The 13,799-nt window shown below is 55.6% G+C and overlaps 3 protein-coding genes across 3 annotated transcripts; 2 read left to right on the plus strand and 1 right to left on the minus strand.

Annotated features, from left to right (window-relative positions):
• Positions 1-316: 316 nt before the first annotated feature.
• Positions 317-5,235, plus strand: QBC33DRAFT_544732 (RAVE protein 1 C terminal-domain-containing protein). The gene is made up of 8 exons (XM_060428481.1): positions 317-589; positions 663-854; positions 908-3,220; positions 3,271-3,714; positions 3,786-4,032; positions 4,097-4,347; positions 4,420-4,648; positions 4,715-5,235. The coding sequence occupies exons 1-8, from the start codon at positions 509-511 to the stop codon at positions 4,960-4,962; spliced, it is 4,005 nt and encodes a 1,334-aa protein (XP_060281784.1). The 5' UTR covers positions 317-508; the 3' UTR covers positions 4,963-5,235.
• On the plus strand, positions 5,227-8,340 carry QBC33DRAFT_544737 (OPT oligopeptide transporter protein-domain-containing protein). Its single transcript, XM_060428482.1, has 8 exons — positions 5,227-5,730; positions 5,810-5,931; positions 5,997-7,128; positions 7,191-7,199; positions 7,261-7,406; positions 7,497-7,717; positions 7,783-7,895; positions 7,955-8,340. Exons 1-8 carry the CDS (start codon positions 5,362-5,364, stop codon positions 8,027-8,029), a joined length of 2,187 nt encoding a protein of 728 aa, XP_060281785.1. The 5' UTR covers positions 5,227-5,361; the 3' UTR covers positions 8,030-8,340.
• Positions 8,150-13,543, minus strand: QBC33DRAFT_455443 (arginine methyltransferase; the record flags this gene model as incomplete). The annotated part of the gene is made up of 8 exons (XM_060424771.1): positions 8,150-9,147; positions 9,212-9,646; positions 9,718-9,916; positions 10,613-10,723; positions 10,777-10,968; positions 11,036-11,222; positions 11,258-12,210; positions 12,563-13,543. The coding sequence occupies 8 exons, from the start codon at positions 13,541-13,543 to the stop codon at positions 8,150-8,152; spliced, it is 4,056 nt and encodes a 1,351-aa protein (XP_060281786.1).
• Between the last annotated feature and the right edge of the window lie 256 nt (positions 13,544-13,799).

A 13,799-nucleotide genomic window follows, 5' to 3' on the forward strand; every position in this document is an offset into this window, starting at 1 on the left:
GACGTAGATCTAGAAATCTTGGTTGGCATTACTCGATAGTGCCGGTCTGCTAAGTTTCCCCGGTATTCGATATACCCGCCAGGTCAGCTTGAGTAGCTCCCCAGGGCCGAGCTGGAACCTTGTGTGAGCTTGCCTAGCATTGGATAGTTATTTTCGTATCTTGGTACTTGTTATGCATGGTCAAGAGTCTCTCAGTGAACACATGCCCACTCTTCAGTGCTCGTGTGGGGGTCACTCAAGCCACATCACCCCACGTCATTGTTGGTGGGTAAGTTGCCGCGAACTCGTGATCCCTGCACCTGCACACTGCACGTGTCCCAGGATAGCTTCCCATCTCGCAACTGCTGCTCCTGCTCCGGCTGCTATCCCAGCTACCAGCTAACGCAGTGTGTAATCAAGCTTAGATTTCTCTTTCAACCCTGGGACCGGTTCCGCGCTGGGAGCTTCTGACTCCAACTCTGCTTTCCTCGGCCCGAAATGTTGGCGCATTTGCGAACCGATCGGTAGCATGAAAGCCGTCCTGCCAGGAAAGCCCGAGTCCAGGCCCCAGGCTCTCTCCACAGGCTACTGGGACTCCAGGCGTATCACCGTGAGCTGGAAATCCTCGAAATCCTCTTCTTCAAGTACCGCTAGCTGTACTGACACATCCTCTTCTCGCCCAGACCTACATAACCGGCAATGCCTTCGCTATCCTCTCCGACCCCGACATCCTGATCCAGACCGTCTACGACGACGACAACGAACAGCCATTGGAAGCTATTGCGCTCGATGAGACTTCGGGGGAAATCGCAGTTGCCACCAGGAATTCCGTCCGAATTTACCGGCCATTTGGCCTTGAGGAAGACGCCTTGAAGGTAGGGGTTCCGGACCTGGCTGCGCGACGCCGACAGCGCTGACATATACATAGTGGGCTCTTCAGTCAACCTTTGCCCTCCATCATGAGGCTGGAGATTTCGATCCCTCCTATTCCGCATCCCTCTCTTGGGGAAGATCGGAAGAGCTTCTTGTTGGCTACTCCTCCCTCGAGCTCTACCAAACAACCTCCACACCTGCCTGCTCGTGGCGGAAGCGCCTCGCGAACCCCGTGAAGCTAGCTGCCCTATCTTACGACTCGGCTTACATTGCGTCCGTCGGCCATTACGACTGCCTAGTCAAGGTCTGGCGCCGGCTCACCTACGGTGCCGATGGTGTGCGGTTCGACTTCGCCTACCTCGCGCATCCCCAGCCCGTCACCCAGCTCCAATGGCGGAGACCTTACCACGTCGGTCAAACGGTCGAAAACGTCCTTTACACATTCTGCGCCGATAATACGCTCCGCATCTGGACCGGATCAGACAGCCACGGCCAACAGCATGTACAGTTATGGGGCACGGTCGACCTAGCGGCTTCAATCCAGAATAGCTCCCTCAGCTCTAGAAGGTCGCGTCTTCGCTGGAGTCTGATGTTGCATGGTCGAGATTTCGCTGCTGCCGTCGAAAGCGCCGTCCTCGAAGGAGAGCCGTCGTCAGAAAACGGCCAGTCTGCCCTGCGGCACCTCATTGATGTCGCAAACAGAAGCCCTGAAGTTTGTCTCGTCTTCGACGGGCGTGGACGAATGTCCGCTTGGGGATTCGAAAATGTCGGGTCCAAGTCGTATGGTTCGGCCAAAATCTTCAACATCAGCCATGTGACATCCAGGGACTTTGATTTCATACAAGGGCTCCCTGATAATTCAGTTCCTCATGTGGAGGCCTACGCTTACTGCAGTAAGCCAGGCGGGCAGTTGCGCCTCCTCATGCATTGCTTTGATGGCAAAGTAGAGGTCTACCAGAGCGACATCGCCCGTTTTCTGGATGTCGACCCGAAAGTGAACCACCTGTCACTCCGGTGCATCTGGTCGGGGCACTCGGCTCCCGTGAGAAAGATGAATCGAAACTACAGCGGCCGGGCTATCGTGTCCAGGACTGCGGACGGTGAGAGCATCGTCTGGAAGCATACTCTAAACAGCAAGCAACCGGCACTCTCCCGCCAAACCCTGATTCCCGAGGCCGGACATGTCCACCGGATATGTGTGTTCAGAAAAGGCCGCTTCGTCGTCTTCCTCTATCATGACAGGGTCTGCTTGTGGCATTGTCACGAATTCACACCCAAGCTCGTGGCCCAGTGCCAGTATACTGTCACCGGGAAGCCCCTGTGTCTACTCATTCTCCCTCGAGAGAAGGCGGAGGACTACACTACGGCTCACGTTGCCACCATCACTTCGGAGAAGCATGGGATTGTCTGGGAGGTGAAGCTCCCCCCCTTCTTGCCGGATGACGGCGCTCTCCCTGTGACCAACGGACCCCAAGCTGCTCCGAGCATTAGCGAATTCTTCAGGTTTGACTTGGGAGAGGATGGCAATCTCGCCTACGTATTACCGGTTGACCCGGCAGGGTCTCCATCCATCATCTCCGGATTCTTGGACGTGTTCGCTCGAGACGTGGCGATATCGTACACGCATTCGGGCAAGGTCCAGTTCTGGACCGCACGGGTCGACCAGAGCCGGAACCGTGTGGAGTGGTTGTCGACCAGCTCGATGGAGACGGGCCTGTCGGAACCAGCTCTGGTCAGTGGGAGCACAAGGAAGAAGGCGGCGCTGGTGAACTCGAGCCGTACGGCGGTGACCATTTGGGATATCCGTGGCGCGCGGCTGGAGTATTCGCAGGATTTCGAGAGTCATAATACCATCCAGGATCTCGACTGGACGTCAACCCCCGACTCGCAGTCAATTCTTGCCGTGGGGTTCCCGTATCGGGTTCTACTTCTCTCCCAGATGCGCTTCGACTATCTCAACAAGGGTCCCGCATGGGCACCGATCAGGGAGATCAATATCCGCGACTTTACACCACATCCCATTGGGGACTCTACGTGGCTCGGCGATGGGCACCTTGTCATCGGTGCTGGCAACCAACTCTACGCCTACGATAGGCAATTCGACGTCTCAAGCTCCCTCGTCACCAGCCTCCGATTACCCCATCGAAAGGACGGCATGTGGGACTTGTTCGACGTCGTCCAGCGCCTCAATGGCCCGCTACCCGTCTTCCACCCCCAGTTCCTCAGCCAGTGCATGCTGTCCGGCAAGATCGACTTGGTGCATTCCATCCTGATGGCACTGCACAAGACGCTCAAGTTCTGGATTGAAGGCGAGACCATCGACGACTATCTCGGAATGGATTTGGAGCGGTTCTATGCTGGAAGCGGCGTAAGTAGCAATCGTGTCACTCCCGAAGTAGCTCCGCTAACATTATCAAGTCGACGGCGGGTGGTTCCGCGCGGCGCGATTTGGGCTCGCACTTCAACCGCCGCATGTCCTACGACGACGGCGAAGAGACGTTCACCGAGGAGATAGCGCTGCTAATCAACGAGAAGTTGACCAAGGTAGGACTCCCGCAGCTATCGGGCCACGAGCAGATCCAGCTGGTGGATATCGTCGAGTGCGTCGGGCTGGTCGAGAAGCAGAGGCGGTCCCTGGATGAGAACGGGGCTCGCTTCATGCTCTTCTTCCGCCAGCACGCGCTGCGCAGGCGGCGGACCAACGAGATCCACATGTCGTGGAGAGAGATCAACTGGGCCTACCATTCCACAAGCCAGGATATCCTGGTCGACTTTGTGTCGCGGCAGCACCAAGGGACTCTCCTGTGGGAGCATGCCAGAGAGAGCGGCATGTTCATGTGGCTAACAGATAACACTGCCGTCGTAAGTTTGAGCCATCCATCCCGAGAAGCCTAGGAATATGGGAACTCCGTTGACGAGCCGCCTGTTCGCAGAGAACGCAATTCGAAATCATTGCGCGCAACGAATACACGCGGAGCGAGGTCAAGAACCCCATTGACTGCAGCCTCTTCTACCTGGCGCTGAAGAAGAAGGCTGTGCTTCAGGGTCTGTGGCGCATGGCGAGTTGGAATCGCGAACAGAAAGCTACTCAAAAGCTCCTGGCCAACAACTTCGACGACCCCAAGTGGAAGACCACGGCGCTCAAGAATGCATACGCCCTAATGAGCAAGCGGAGATTTGGTTAGTTTTTCCGTGTCTGGGGAAGTGCCTACCCAGTTGTTGTTGCTAACCCCCGGGGCTACAGAGTATGCGGCTGCCTTTTTTCTCCTCGCCGACCATCTGCAAGACGCCGTCAATGTTTGCCTCAATCAACTGAAGGATCTCCAGCTAGCCATCGCCGTGGCTCGTGTCTACGAGGGCGATCAGGGTCCTGTGCTGAGACGGCTGCTAGAAAACGAAGTCCTCGTTATTGCAGCCCAGGAAGGCAATAGATGGCTGGCCTCTTGGGCTTTCTGGATGCTGCACAGGAGGGACATGGCAGTCCGTGCCCTAGTGGTAAGCGTGCACATCATCATCACATTTACCGTGACGGGGCGGTTTGTGGCATTGAGCTGACGTCTGTGCAAGACACCGGTATATACGCTATTGGAGACTCCCGGCTCTCCGGATCTCAGATCCAAGCTGTTCCTCACCGACGACCCAGCCCTCGTCATCCTCTACGCCCAACTGCGGCAAAAGACGCTGCAGACGCTGCGCGGGGCATCGAAAGTGACGCCGAAGGTGGAGTGGGAATTCGTCCTGCACAATGCAGGGCTCTACGACCGCATGGGCTGTGACCTCCTCGGTCTCGATCTAGGTAAGGCGACCATAGACGAACGGGGCGTTCAGTTCGCATTTACTAATAATAAACCCCGTGTCAAAGTCCGGAATTGGGAGTTCCTACGCCCCGCCACGAGCATCTCCCCCGGTCTGGGCGGCGAGATCGACCCGCTCAAGCTCCTCAAGCGCAGGAGCTCCCTGGTCGTGGCGGACCTGGACCTCCCGGTCTCGCCAACGAGGACAAAGGTGCCGGCCGATATGAGGACCGGCGGCGGCCACCATGCCCAGCAACCGCCCACTGTGTTCGAGGAGCCCGATTCGAACTCGCTGTTGGATAGTTTCGGCTTCTAGGGAGTAGACCCTATTCGGGGAGTTGTAGCGTCCTAGGATGCGTTTGTGGGGAGCGGGAGGCGAGGGAACAACTTGGTGGATATATCCCAGTCAGAACAGCAATGCATCGAACTGGGAATAGATGTGTGTTAGTTGAAGACTGGAACGAGTATAATCTGTATAGTAGTGTATATGTAATTAACAAGGCGGCGCTATGTTAGTATATATGCAATTCGACATGGAGTTGTAAATGTGGAGTTATACGGAATACCTGCCCCGAGACTAAGCGTGTGCCCAACTCCGCAATGATAAATGCCGGTTGTCCACCAACTTCTCCTGCCTGCCTGAGATCCTCTTTCACTCCTCCAGGCACTCATGAATTCCTCTTTGCTTATGAGAAGCAACTAGTGACTTGTGGAGATGGCTCCGGATAGGGGAATTGATAACTCTTTGCCGAGCGGATCAGTCATGACAACACCAGCAGCGCCAAGAGAGGTCGGCACGTCGTCAACAAAGCCTATTCACATCGAGGGTCACAGCTTTACTTTTCGAGGCCTTGCCGTCGGCCTCCTGGTCGGCCTGGTCATATGCTTCTCCAACATGTACTTTGGCCTCCAGACCGGCTGGGTGAGCACTATGAGCATGCCTGCCAGTCTGCTCGGCTATGGCTTCTTCAAGACGGTTTCTCGTCACCTCGAGTTCCCATTCTCCCCAGTGGAGAATGTCTTGGTCCAGACGGTGGCCGGAAGCATGGCTATCATGCCTTTAGGTTGCGGCTTCGTCGGTGTGGTATGTCACCCACTCATTCCCTCATGGCTTCGTCATCTTTGGTGGACATGTCAATTCCTAACAATAGGCCTATCAATAGATTCCGGCCATGAACTACCTCTTGACTCCAGATGAGCAGGGCCCTCTGTATCTGAGTTTATGGAAGCTGGTTTTATGGTCGCTTGGTCTCTGCTACTTTGGTGTGGTCTTTGCTGTGCCGTTGTAAGTTCATAATAAAGAATTCCCCTTCCAATAGACATCTTGGGACACGCTCCTGACCAGCCAAGGCGCCGTCAAGTCATCATTAAGGAACAGCTGAAGTTCCCAAGCGGCTTTAGCACTGCGGTTCTGATTAGCGTCCTTCATGGACAAACCACCGTTAAGACTTCAGGACGCAGGGGGTCCATTCCCGGCAGTTTTGCGGCTCTTGCTCCTGGCAAGAATGCCGGTGCGCCCCAAGAGACCATCCAATCTGCCCAAGACTCCGGTGACCGTGAGGGAGGAGCTGCTGGGAGCCAGTCGTGGAAGCGCAATGTGCAGTTGCTCCTACTCTGCTTCGCCGTTTCGGGCGTGTTCACCCTCTCCACCTACTTCTTCCCCGTCTTGAGGAACATTCCAGTCTTTGGCCGCGTGGCGGCGACAACATGGCTCTGGACGCTGAACCCTAGTCTGGCCTACGTGGGGCAGGGAATCATAATGGGCACGGGAACGACCCTCTACATGCTCCTCGGAGCCATTGTTGGCTGGGGAATTCTCTCTCCCCTAGCCAAGCACAAGGGTTGGGCCCCTGGCCACATCGACGACTGGGAAAGCGGCAGCAAGGGTTGGATCGTTTGGATCTCGCTTGCTATCATGCTAGCCGATGCCGTTGTCAGCCTGGGCCATCTGGCACTTCGCCCGGTGGTCAAGGTTCTCATCGGCGACCGTGTTAGGGACGGCGACCTCAGGAGCCTCCTCTTCCGCCGTCCCAAGGGATACAGCTCGGTCAGAGCCGTGGATGATGTTGGCGGTGACCCCTTGCTACAGTCCGCCCCAGCCAGTCCCCTGTCTGATCTCAGCCCTGCCACACCCTGGAGAGACGGGGTCGCAGAAGTCGACGATCCGGAGCCGGCCGATGAAGACGATGCCCCAGCCGACCAGCAAATCAGCAATCGCGTTGTGGGAGTCGGGCTTGTTCTGTCAATAGCGTTTTGCATTCTCTGCACGCATATCGTATTTGGGGACTTGGTGCCCCTGTATGCGAACCTGGCGGCCGTTCTAATGGCCCTGGTGCTTAGCATAATGGGCGTAAGAGCCCTCGGCGAGACCGACTTGAATCCTGTCTCCGGAATCAGCAAGCTGGCACAGCTGTTCTTTGCCTTTATCGTCCCGCAGACCAACAAGTCGAGCGTATTGATCAACCTGATTGCGGGCGCTGTTGTAAGTACATCGTCAAATCACGACCACTTGTCTAGCTTGGCTAACCGCTGAACCTTGTATAGTCTGAAGCGGTATGTCGCCCCCCCGGTAATCGGTCACGTCCTCTCTAGAGCGCCAGCTAACTCGGAATAGGGTGCACTGCAAGCGGGAGATCTCATGCAAGATTTGAAAACCGGGCATTTGCTGGGAGCTGCCCCGAAGGCTCAGTTTTGGGGCCAGGTCATCGGAGCTACCGCTGGAGCTGTTGCCAGCGCCTTTATTTACCGTCTGTATACAGCGTGAGTCCAATCCCCGTATAGTCACCAACAGTGATATATCGTGTTGAGTAATTTCCAAGGACGCAACGCTGACTTTTCTCGTTTCGACAGGGTCTATCAGGTGCCTGGTGATCTATTCCAGGTTCCTACGGGCTACGTGTGGATATTCACGGCAAGACTGGTCACGGGCAAAGGGTTGCCTTATATGGCAAAGGAATGGGCGATTGCTTTTGCGGTCCTCTTTTCCGTCTCGACAGCCGTCAGGATCTACTACAGATCCGTCAATAGTCGATGGCACGCATACATACCGGGCGGTATTGCCGTGGCAGTTGGTTAGTACACCTTTGCTGTCTCCAACTGGGCTACGCTTGAACACTAGCTGACAAGAGATACTTAGGGATGTATAACGTCCCCTCCTTCACCCTTGCCCGGACGATGGGAGGCATCCTAAGTTGGTGGTGGAGATCAAGGATGGGCTGGAAAGACACCCCTCTCATTGTGCTGGCGTCGGTGAGTCCAACTAGCCCCTCCATCATCCTCGTGGAAGCCGGCTTTACTAACTAACCCAGGGTTTCATCCTCGGCGAGGGCTTCCTTAGCATTATAAACTTGATCATGCAGTGCTTTGGTGTCCCCCATTTCTAATTAGATATTCTTCTTGTCAGGGTCAAGCATGAATGAGCACATTGGACCATTGTGGGAACGTGGGGGTTGGCTTGGGGGCAGGCATGTTTAGATTTAGATGGATATCCTATACCATGAACCCTACTGCAGCAACCACGACTGCGCTTGCTTCTTCTGGCCCGGAGTCTCCCATGTCACTCCAATCTTCAAGCCTCGGGCATTATCTTCAGCGATCTGGAAAGAGATGTGGCCATGAATCTCCTGCTCAGCTCCCGGCTGCAGTGACTGGGTATGATCTTCATCATTGAGTAAGATCCCTTGCATCCAATGCGTCGGTTGGCCGTGCGCCCCGGTGGTGAAAGATACCCTCTCCGCGCCAGCCGCGGACCATTCTTTCGCAGACATGTTCGTCGAGATCGTATCATCGTTACGGCTGGACGCGAAGAAGATGTCAAACCACAGCAGAAAGCCGTCCAAGCTATCAGCATCCGGGAGCGTCTTAGTCTTCCATTCCGCGTCAAACACTAGGTCCTCCGTCTTGGTCGTGTGCAGGTCGAGGAACCTGAAAGCGCAGGGGGTTCCGCCCAGGGTGCTCTGAGACATCGTCTGGATTCGGACGTCGGCGTAGATCCCCTCCTGCATGGCCTTCATGTCGAAGCCGTAGACGTCTCGCCAGAAGGCGACATTGTCCGCGACGTACTCGGAGTCCGAGATGGGGGCGACCCAAATGGAGGCGTGGCTGGGCACCAGCAGGCCGTCGGGCCTGAGGTACCTGTCGCGGGCCCAGATGATGCTGGGGAGCATGGCCTCGTAGAGGAGGCAGTACCCCATCCACTCGCTGACGATGATGTCCACCTCCTTGACCGGCAGAATCACCTCCTCGATCCGCCCCTTGAGGCACACGATCTGGTCGCTCAGGCCGTTGTTGAAGATGTTCTCGCGCGCCTTGTCGACGATCTCGGACTTGTCGACCGCGATCACCTGCTTCGCGCCGGCCTTGGCGCAGAACATGCTGAGAATGCCTGTGCCGCAGCCAACGTCGAGGACAACCTTGTCCTTGAATAGGTGCTTGTTGCCATAGATAAAGTCCCGATACGCATCGGTGCGCACGCGGTCCTTGAGCATGGTCTCGTGGATTTCTTGAAGGGCGCCGTTAGCGAAAGGGGGCTAGAGAATTGGGAATTGCAGCGGCAAAGCACCTACCATTCTGAGCATACGATTCCCAGTAGTGAGCGGAATCGTCCTTGACGACCGCATCGCCGGCCGTCGCCTTGCCGGTCGCCGCCGCCGCCGCGTCGTCGTCGCCTTGCTCGTCGTCGCCCCACCGGCGGTCGAGAGTCTGCTGCACGGCGAGCCGGTAGTTGCTGAACTGCTTGGCGAGGGCCTCGAGCTCGGCGTGGAGTTCAGCATTCCTCCGGATCAGGTCCTGAGGCAGGCCGCCGGAATCGGCCGAGGACTGGCCGGTGGCGGCGGCACCAACACCAGCGGCCGGCGCTGCTGCCGGCGGCTCGGGCAGGTCGTCGAGGCACAGGATCAGGGCGTCGTCGTCAAGCACTGGCTTGAGGTAACGATCATCCTCGAGATCCGACGAGGCGATTTCCTCCGGGACGGGTGCGCCATCGTGCACTCGCTGGCGAACTAGGAAAGGGTCAGTGGTCGGTCCGAAAAAAAGAAAGAAAAAAAGGGAGATCCGGGTCGTTTTCACTCACTGAAGTTGATGAGCTTGACGGTTCCATGGAAGTCCAGGCCTAGCCGATCCCGGATGCCCAGGAAGTCGAGGTTGCCCTTCTCCTTACAGTAGGATATCATGGACATGGCATCCGGGAAGACACGGTCGTCAAGGAGTGAAACGACGCTTACGGTCTCCACCTCCCCGTCGTCCAAGTCGTCGCCGTCGAGCCATTCTTGCTCGTCTGACGCTGAGGACGCGCTGAGCACCTCGTCGTCGGGCATTTTGTCTTGACGCAGCTTGAGGAGCCGAAATACCTGTATAAAATAGGTATCCGAGGGGTTGGCTTCAGTCAGGACTTATTTAGGGTACCAATTATCCATTCACTTTTTCGGGGGTTTTCTGGTACAATTTTTGTGCTCCAATTTTGTACACCCAACCATGCGTGTGGAACTTGAAAACCTTGCGTATGTCATAATTATGCTTGTAGAGCAAATAAGGCTGTTTGTTATTGGTGAAGCGGCGCTTTGAAAGATAATATCTCTCTATCCATATCAACCTTTTTTTAACTGCCTGCAGATATCTATGTGAGCCTGGAGCGGAATAGCTCAGATAGATGAGCGAGAAAGGGGGCTGAATGGACGTCAACTTCAGTATGACCGGCTTGAATTCGTGTCACGATGCCAATTATCTGCAATGGAAGTGCTTGGCAGCCAGACTCTACCTATGTTAGGCACCCGAGAAACTCGGCAATTTATCAAGGCTGTAATCATCGGTGTGGGCAACTTGTCACCCTTCGTCTTCTTCCTCGTCTTCGTCCTCATCGCCATCTTCTCCATCAGAAACTGGTTCGCCCAGGGCCTTCAGACGATCCTAGAGGTAAAAGTGTCAGAACAGAAGTAAATCAATACTGGGGAGCCGAGTGCGTAACCCACCTTATATCTAGAGGCCTTCTCTTCGAGGTCAGCGAACACCATGAGCAGGTCATCCAGCTCACTCTGTACCGCCTGCTTCTCTTGGTCCTTTTGTCCCAGTTGAGCGGACATCTTAGGAGGAATGTCAGTAAAGTCGCTGAGATTTGGTTTCGGAGATCCCTTACCTCTTGTATTTCCTCGTCTGAAGATCTAAGCCGCTCCTCTAACTCCTTGCACTTGACTTCGAATCCTTTAAGCTTCGTCTCAACTTCTCCCATCTTTTCCTTGCCGCTCTTTAGAAGTGCGTCTTGCTCTGAAAACTTGGAGCCGAATTCGCCACGCAGGGCCTGCAATTCCTGCACCTTGGCTTTGTTCGCCTGCAAACAGATACGGCATTAGCTTACTTCCACTCCACCGTGAAGGGGAGGTGGCAGAAGAACTCACCTTCATGAGATCAACCTCAAGTCGGCTGGCAGTCGCTCTGAGGTCGGCCTTCTCGGCATCGGCTCGGCGTTGAAGTCTTTCGACGTCTTGTTCAGCCATCTTGCGAGACTTCTCCATCTGCCTTGCCAACTCCTGCTCTCTCAGTTCATGCTGCCGCCGAATGTTGCTGGTGTGTCGCGTCAGCCTCCTACGAACAGCTCGACCGCCGGATGATTTGCTTACTTGATTTCTTGCTCGTGGCGTTGCTGAAGTCCTTCGTTGACGTTCTTGACTCTCGAGACCTCCACGGCTGCGGATTCTCTTGTCTGCCTGTGACCTGCCTGCTCTTGCTCCAACTGTCTGGCCAGAGATTCGACTTCAACTTTCGCAGCCTGCAGGGCCTGCTCTCTCTCGTCGACTCGAGCCCGCAGAGAGTCGACCATTTCCCGGGAAATGCCCTTCTGGACACCGTTGGTGATCACCGAGATCTCCATCTCCGGTTCGCGATCAATGGCCCGCAGCACACGGCTGAAATTGTCCTTGAAGAAGTCGACGAAGGTGGAATCGAAAAAGACATCCGGCAGTCTTTGCCCCGACGACAGATCCAGCTTTTGCGGGAGGACCTCATAGTCCCTCATCAACGGGTGCGAGCGCAGTTTGCTTAGTTTCTCTATATACCTATCACGGCCCATTCGTGACGTGAGAATCGGCTGCAGGGTTGCGCGCGGAATGGGGGAGTCTTTGGTTGAGAATTCGTAGACGACTCCGAGTAACATGGCGCAGAGGCCTTGCACGACGGGGTCTCCATGCGCGTTCTGCACTGCGCCTTGTATCAGTGCATGGACATTACTCCCCTCGCCGAGGAAGTCATTCACCCCCTCGAGATCCTCGAAGAGCCAGCATAGAAGTAGCATCAAGTATCCCGCGGCGATGCGACTATCCTCGTCTCTACTGAGACTACCAAGCAGGTGCGCTGTGATGGTTTGGATGCTAGTGACCACCTCCTCGCCCTTGGCCTCATCACCCTCGGTTACTCCCATGGCTAGAGCCTTCGTTGCTGGGTTTTCGTACACCAGGTGAAGCATAATGACAGCTGCAAACCAGTACCTGTAAGGATCGGTTGATGCTGCCTCCGTCGGGGGCCTAAGCAGCGTTGTGAGAACATTGGCAGTTTCGTCAGCTCCCGACTGGTGGCCCTCAATTGCTCTGCGGAGGAAGTGCAGCCGCACATCTGGGTGGTCGAAGAAGTAAGCCTTAAGACATTCACAGGCGGCGAGTCGTAAGTCGAATGCCTGCAGGGACTGCAAGCCCAATGTTAGATCTAGGAGGCCGTCGATTACATAGACTTTGTGCACGCCGTTCGCTGGTGCTTCGCTCCTCTCAGCTGCGGCATCAAGGGGCGATGAGACCTGCAACTGGGCAAAGTTCTCCTGCAGGCTGGGGTTCCCTTTTATGATGTCTGCACATGTCACCAATGCCTAGAGCAACAAGACCTCAGTCAGCGGGCAAAGAAAGAAGAACGGGGGGCACGTTTGGGTGAGAATTGACCTCGGATTTGATTGGGACTTCGGCCTCCGGGCTAAAGGCGAGCTGAAGAGCGTGGTAGAGCACGCCATGCTGCCAGAATGCGGCCTGGTTCTGAGCAGTTCCTACTGCCCCCACAGCGAGGAATAGCCTTATGACAGCGAGCAGGGCGTATACGTTCCTGTTTCTCTGTGCTTGTGCCCAAGGAGCGACCTCTCCGCCGTCATCCTGGGCTCTATGTGTGGATTCCAACAGGTTGGAAAGACGGGATATGCAGCCAGTTTCCCTGAATAGGGACTGGTTAGAAGAATTGAGGCGCAGAAGGTTCGCCAGCAGTATCAGACAGTCCTCGACGACTCTGCCTCCTTCCACAAGGCCTCCTTCAGAGTCGACGACATGGAAGATCCGGTCAAAGGCGCTTTCAAAGGCCACTAGCTTCTGTATTTCTAGCGAGGTCGGTGTCAGATACGTCAGGAGCGTAATTGCTTCGTTGCGAACAGCTTCTCTCCGGTCGTCGAGGAGAGCGGTAAGCCTCGAAATGCCCAGGCGCGCGTTGAAGACGCATTCCTCTGTCCGTTCGGTACGGGCTGACAATATGGCAGACAGGAGCTGAAGAGAGTACAACCGGGAGTAAAAGTCATTGCCTTCGAGGAAGTCAAGCAGAAGGGTGATGTTCTCTTGCCGTTGGGTAAACTCGTCGGCGAGCCAGAGAGCGATCTCTTCCGATGCCTCAGCGCTGTCCTCATTGGGGCTGAACAGCATCAGCAAGGTCTCAAGGACCACTTTAACTGTATCGACATCTTCACCGTCCTTGCTCAGGCTTCCAATCAAGCTCCTCAATGCGCCCGATGCCACCGAGGCTGGGTATTCCTTCGCAAAGCTTCGCAAACCAAGGATTGCCGCCCTTCGATCTTCAAGCAGTGTTGCAGACCCAAGACGGCCACTGAGGACGGAGATAGTGTCGCTCACAGACTGCTTCGCCGGTGCAGTCGCGATAGAGAACATGGTCGTCGAGGGAGACGAGTCCTGGCCGCTGCCATTGAGAGGTGGTCGTTGATAAATGGGGTCAAACGGAGCAGCTCGATGCTGTATCGATTCAGGAAGAATAAATCAAGCTCGTCCGGCTCCCTTCGTCGTTATTGGTGTGGCGCCATATGGTGGTCCCGTATAGGAGTATATTCGTCCCTAGCCTGTCTGCACAAAGCATTTAGCTACTTCCTGTATTGAGTTGGACAGGCTGGTCAGAGTACTGTGGTTCTCT

This window comes from Phialemonium atrogriseum, assembly GCF_030411735.1.
Source record: "Phialemonium atrogriseum strain 8032-3 unplaced genomic scaffold QBC33scaffold_19, whole genome shotgun sequence".
Lineage (NCBI taxonomy): Eukaryota > Fungi > Ascomycota > Sordariomycetes > Cephalothecales > Cephalothecaceae > Phialemonium > Phialemonium atrogriseum.

Excerpts from the sequence above, each read along its gene's own strand:
- QBC33DRAFT_544732 (XM_060428481.1), top strand. The coding sequence starts at position 509 with ATGAAAGCCGTCCTGCCAGGAAAGCCCGAGTCCAGGCCCCAGGCTCTC. Across the intron at positions 3,221-3,270 it reads GGTTCTATGCTGGAAGCGGC|TCGACGGCGGGTGGTTCCGC; the intron begins GTAAGTAGCAAT and ends AACATTATCAAG. Across the intron at positions 3,715-3,785 it reads TAACAGATAACACTGCCGTC|AGAACGCAATTCGAAATCAT; the intron begins GTAAGTTTGAGC and ends GCCTGTTCGCAG.
- QBC33DRAFT_544737 (XM_060428482.1), top strand. The coding sequence starts at position 5,362 with ATGGCTCCGGATAGGGGAATTGATAACTCTTTGCCGAGCGGATCAGTC. Across the intron at positions 7,407-7,496 it reads ATTTACCGTCTGTATACAGC|GGTCTATCAGGTGCCTGGTG; the intron begins GTGAGTCCAATC and ends TCGTTTCGACAG. Across the intron at positions 7,896-7,954 it reads CTCTCATTGTGCTGGCGTCG|GGTTTCATCCTCGGCGAGGG; the intron begins GTGAGTCCAACT and ends TAACTAACCCAG.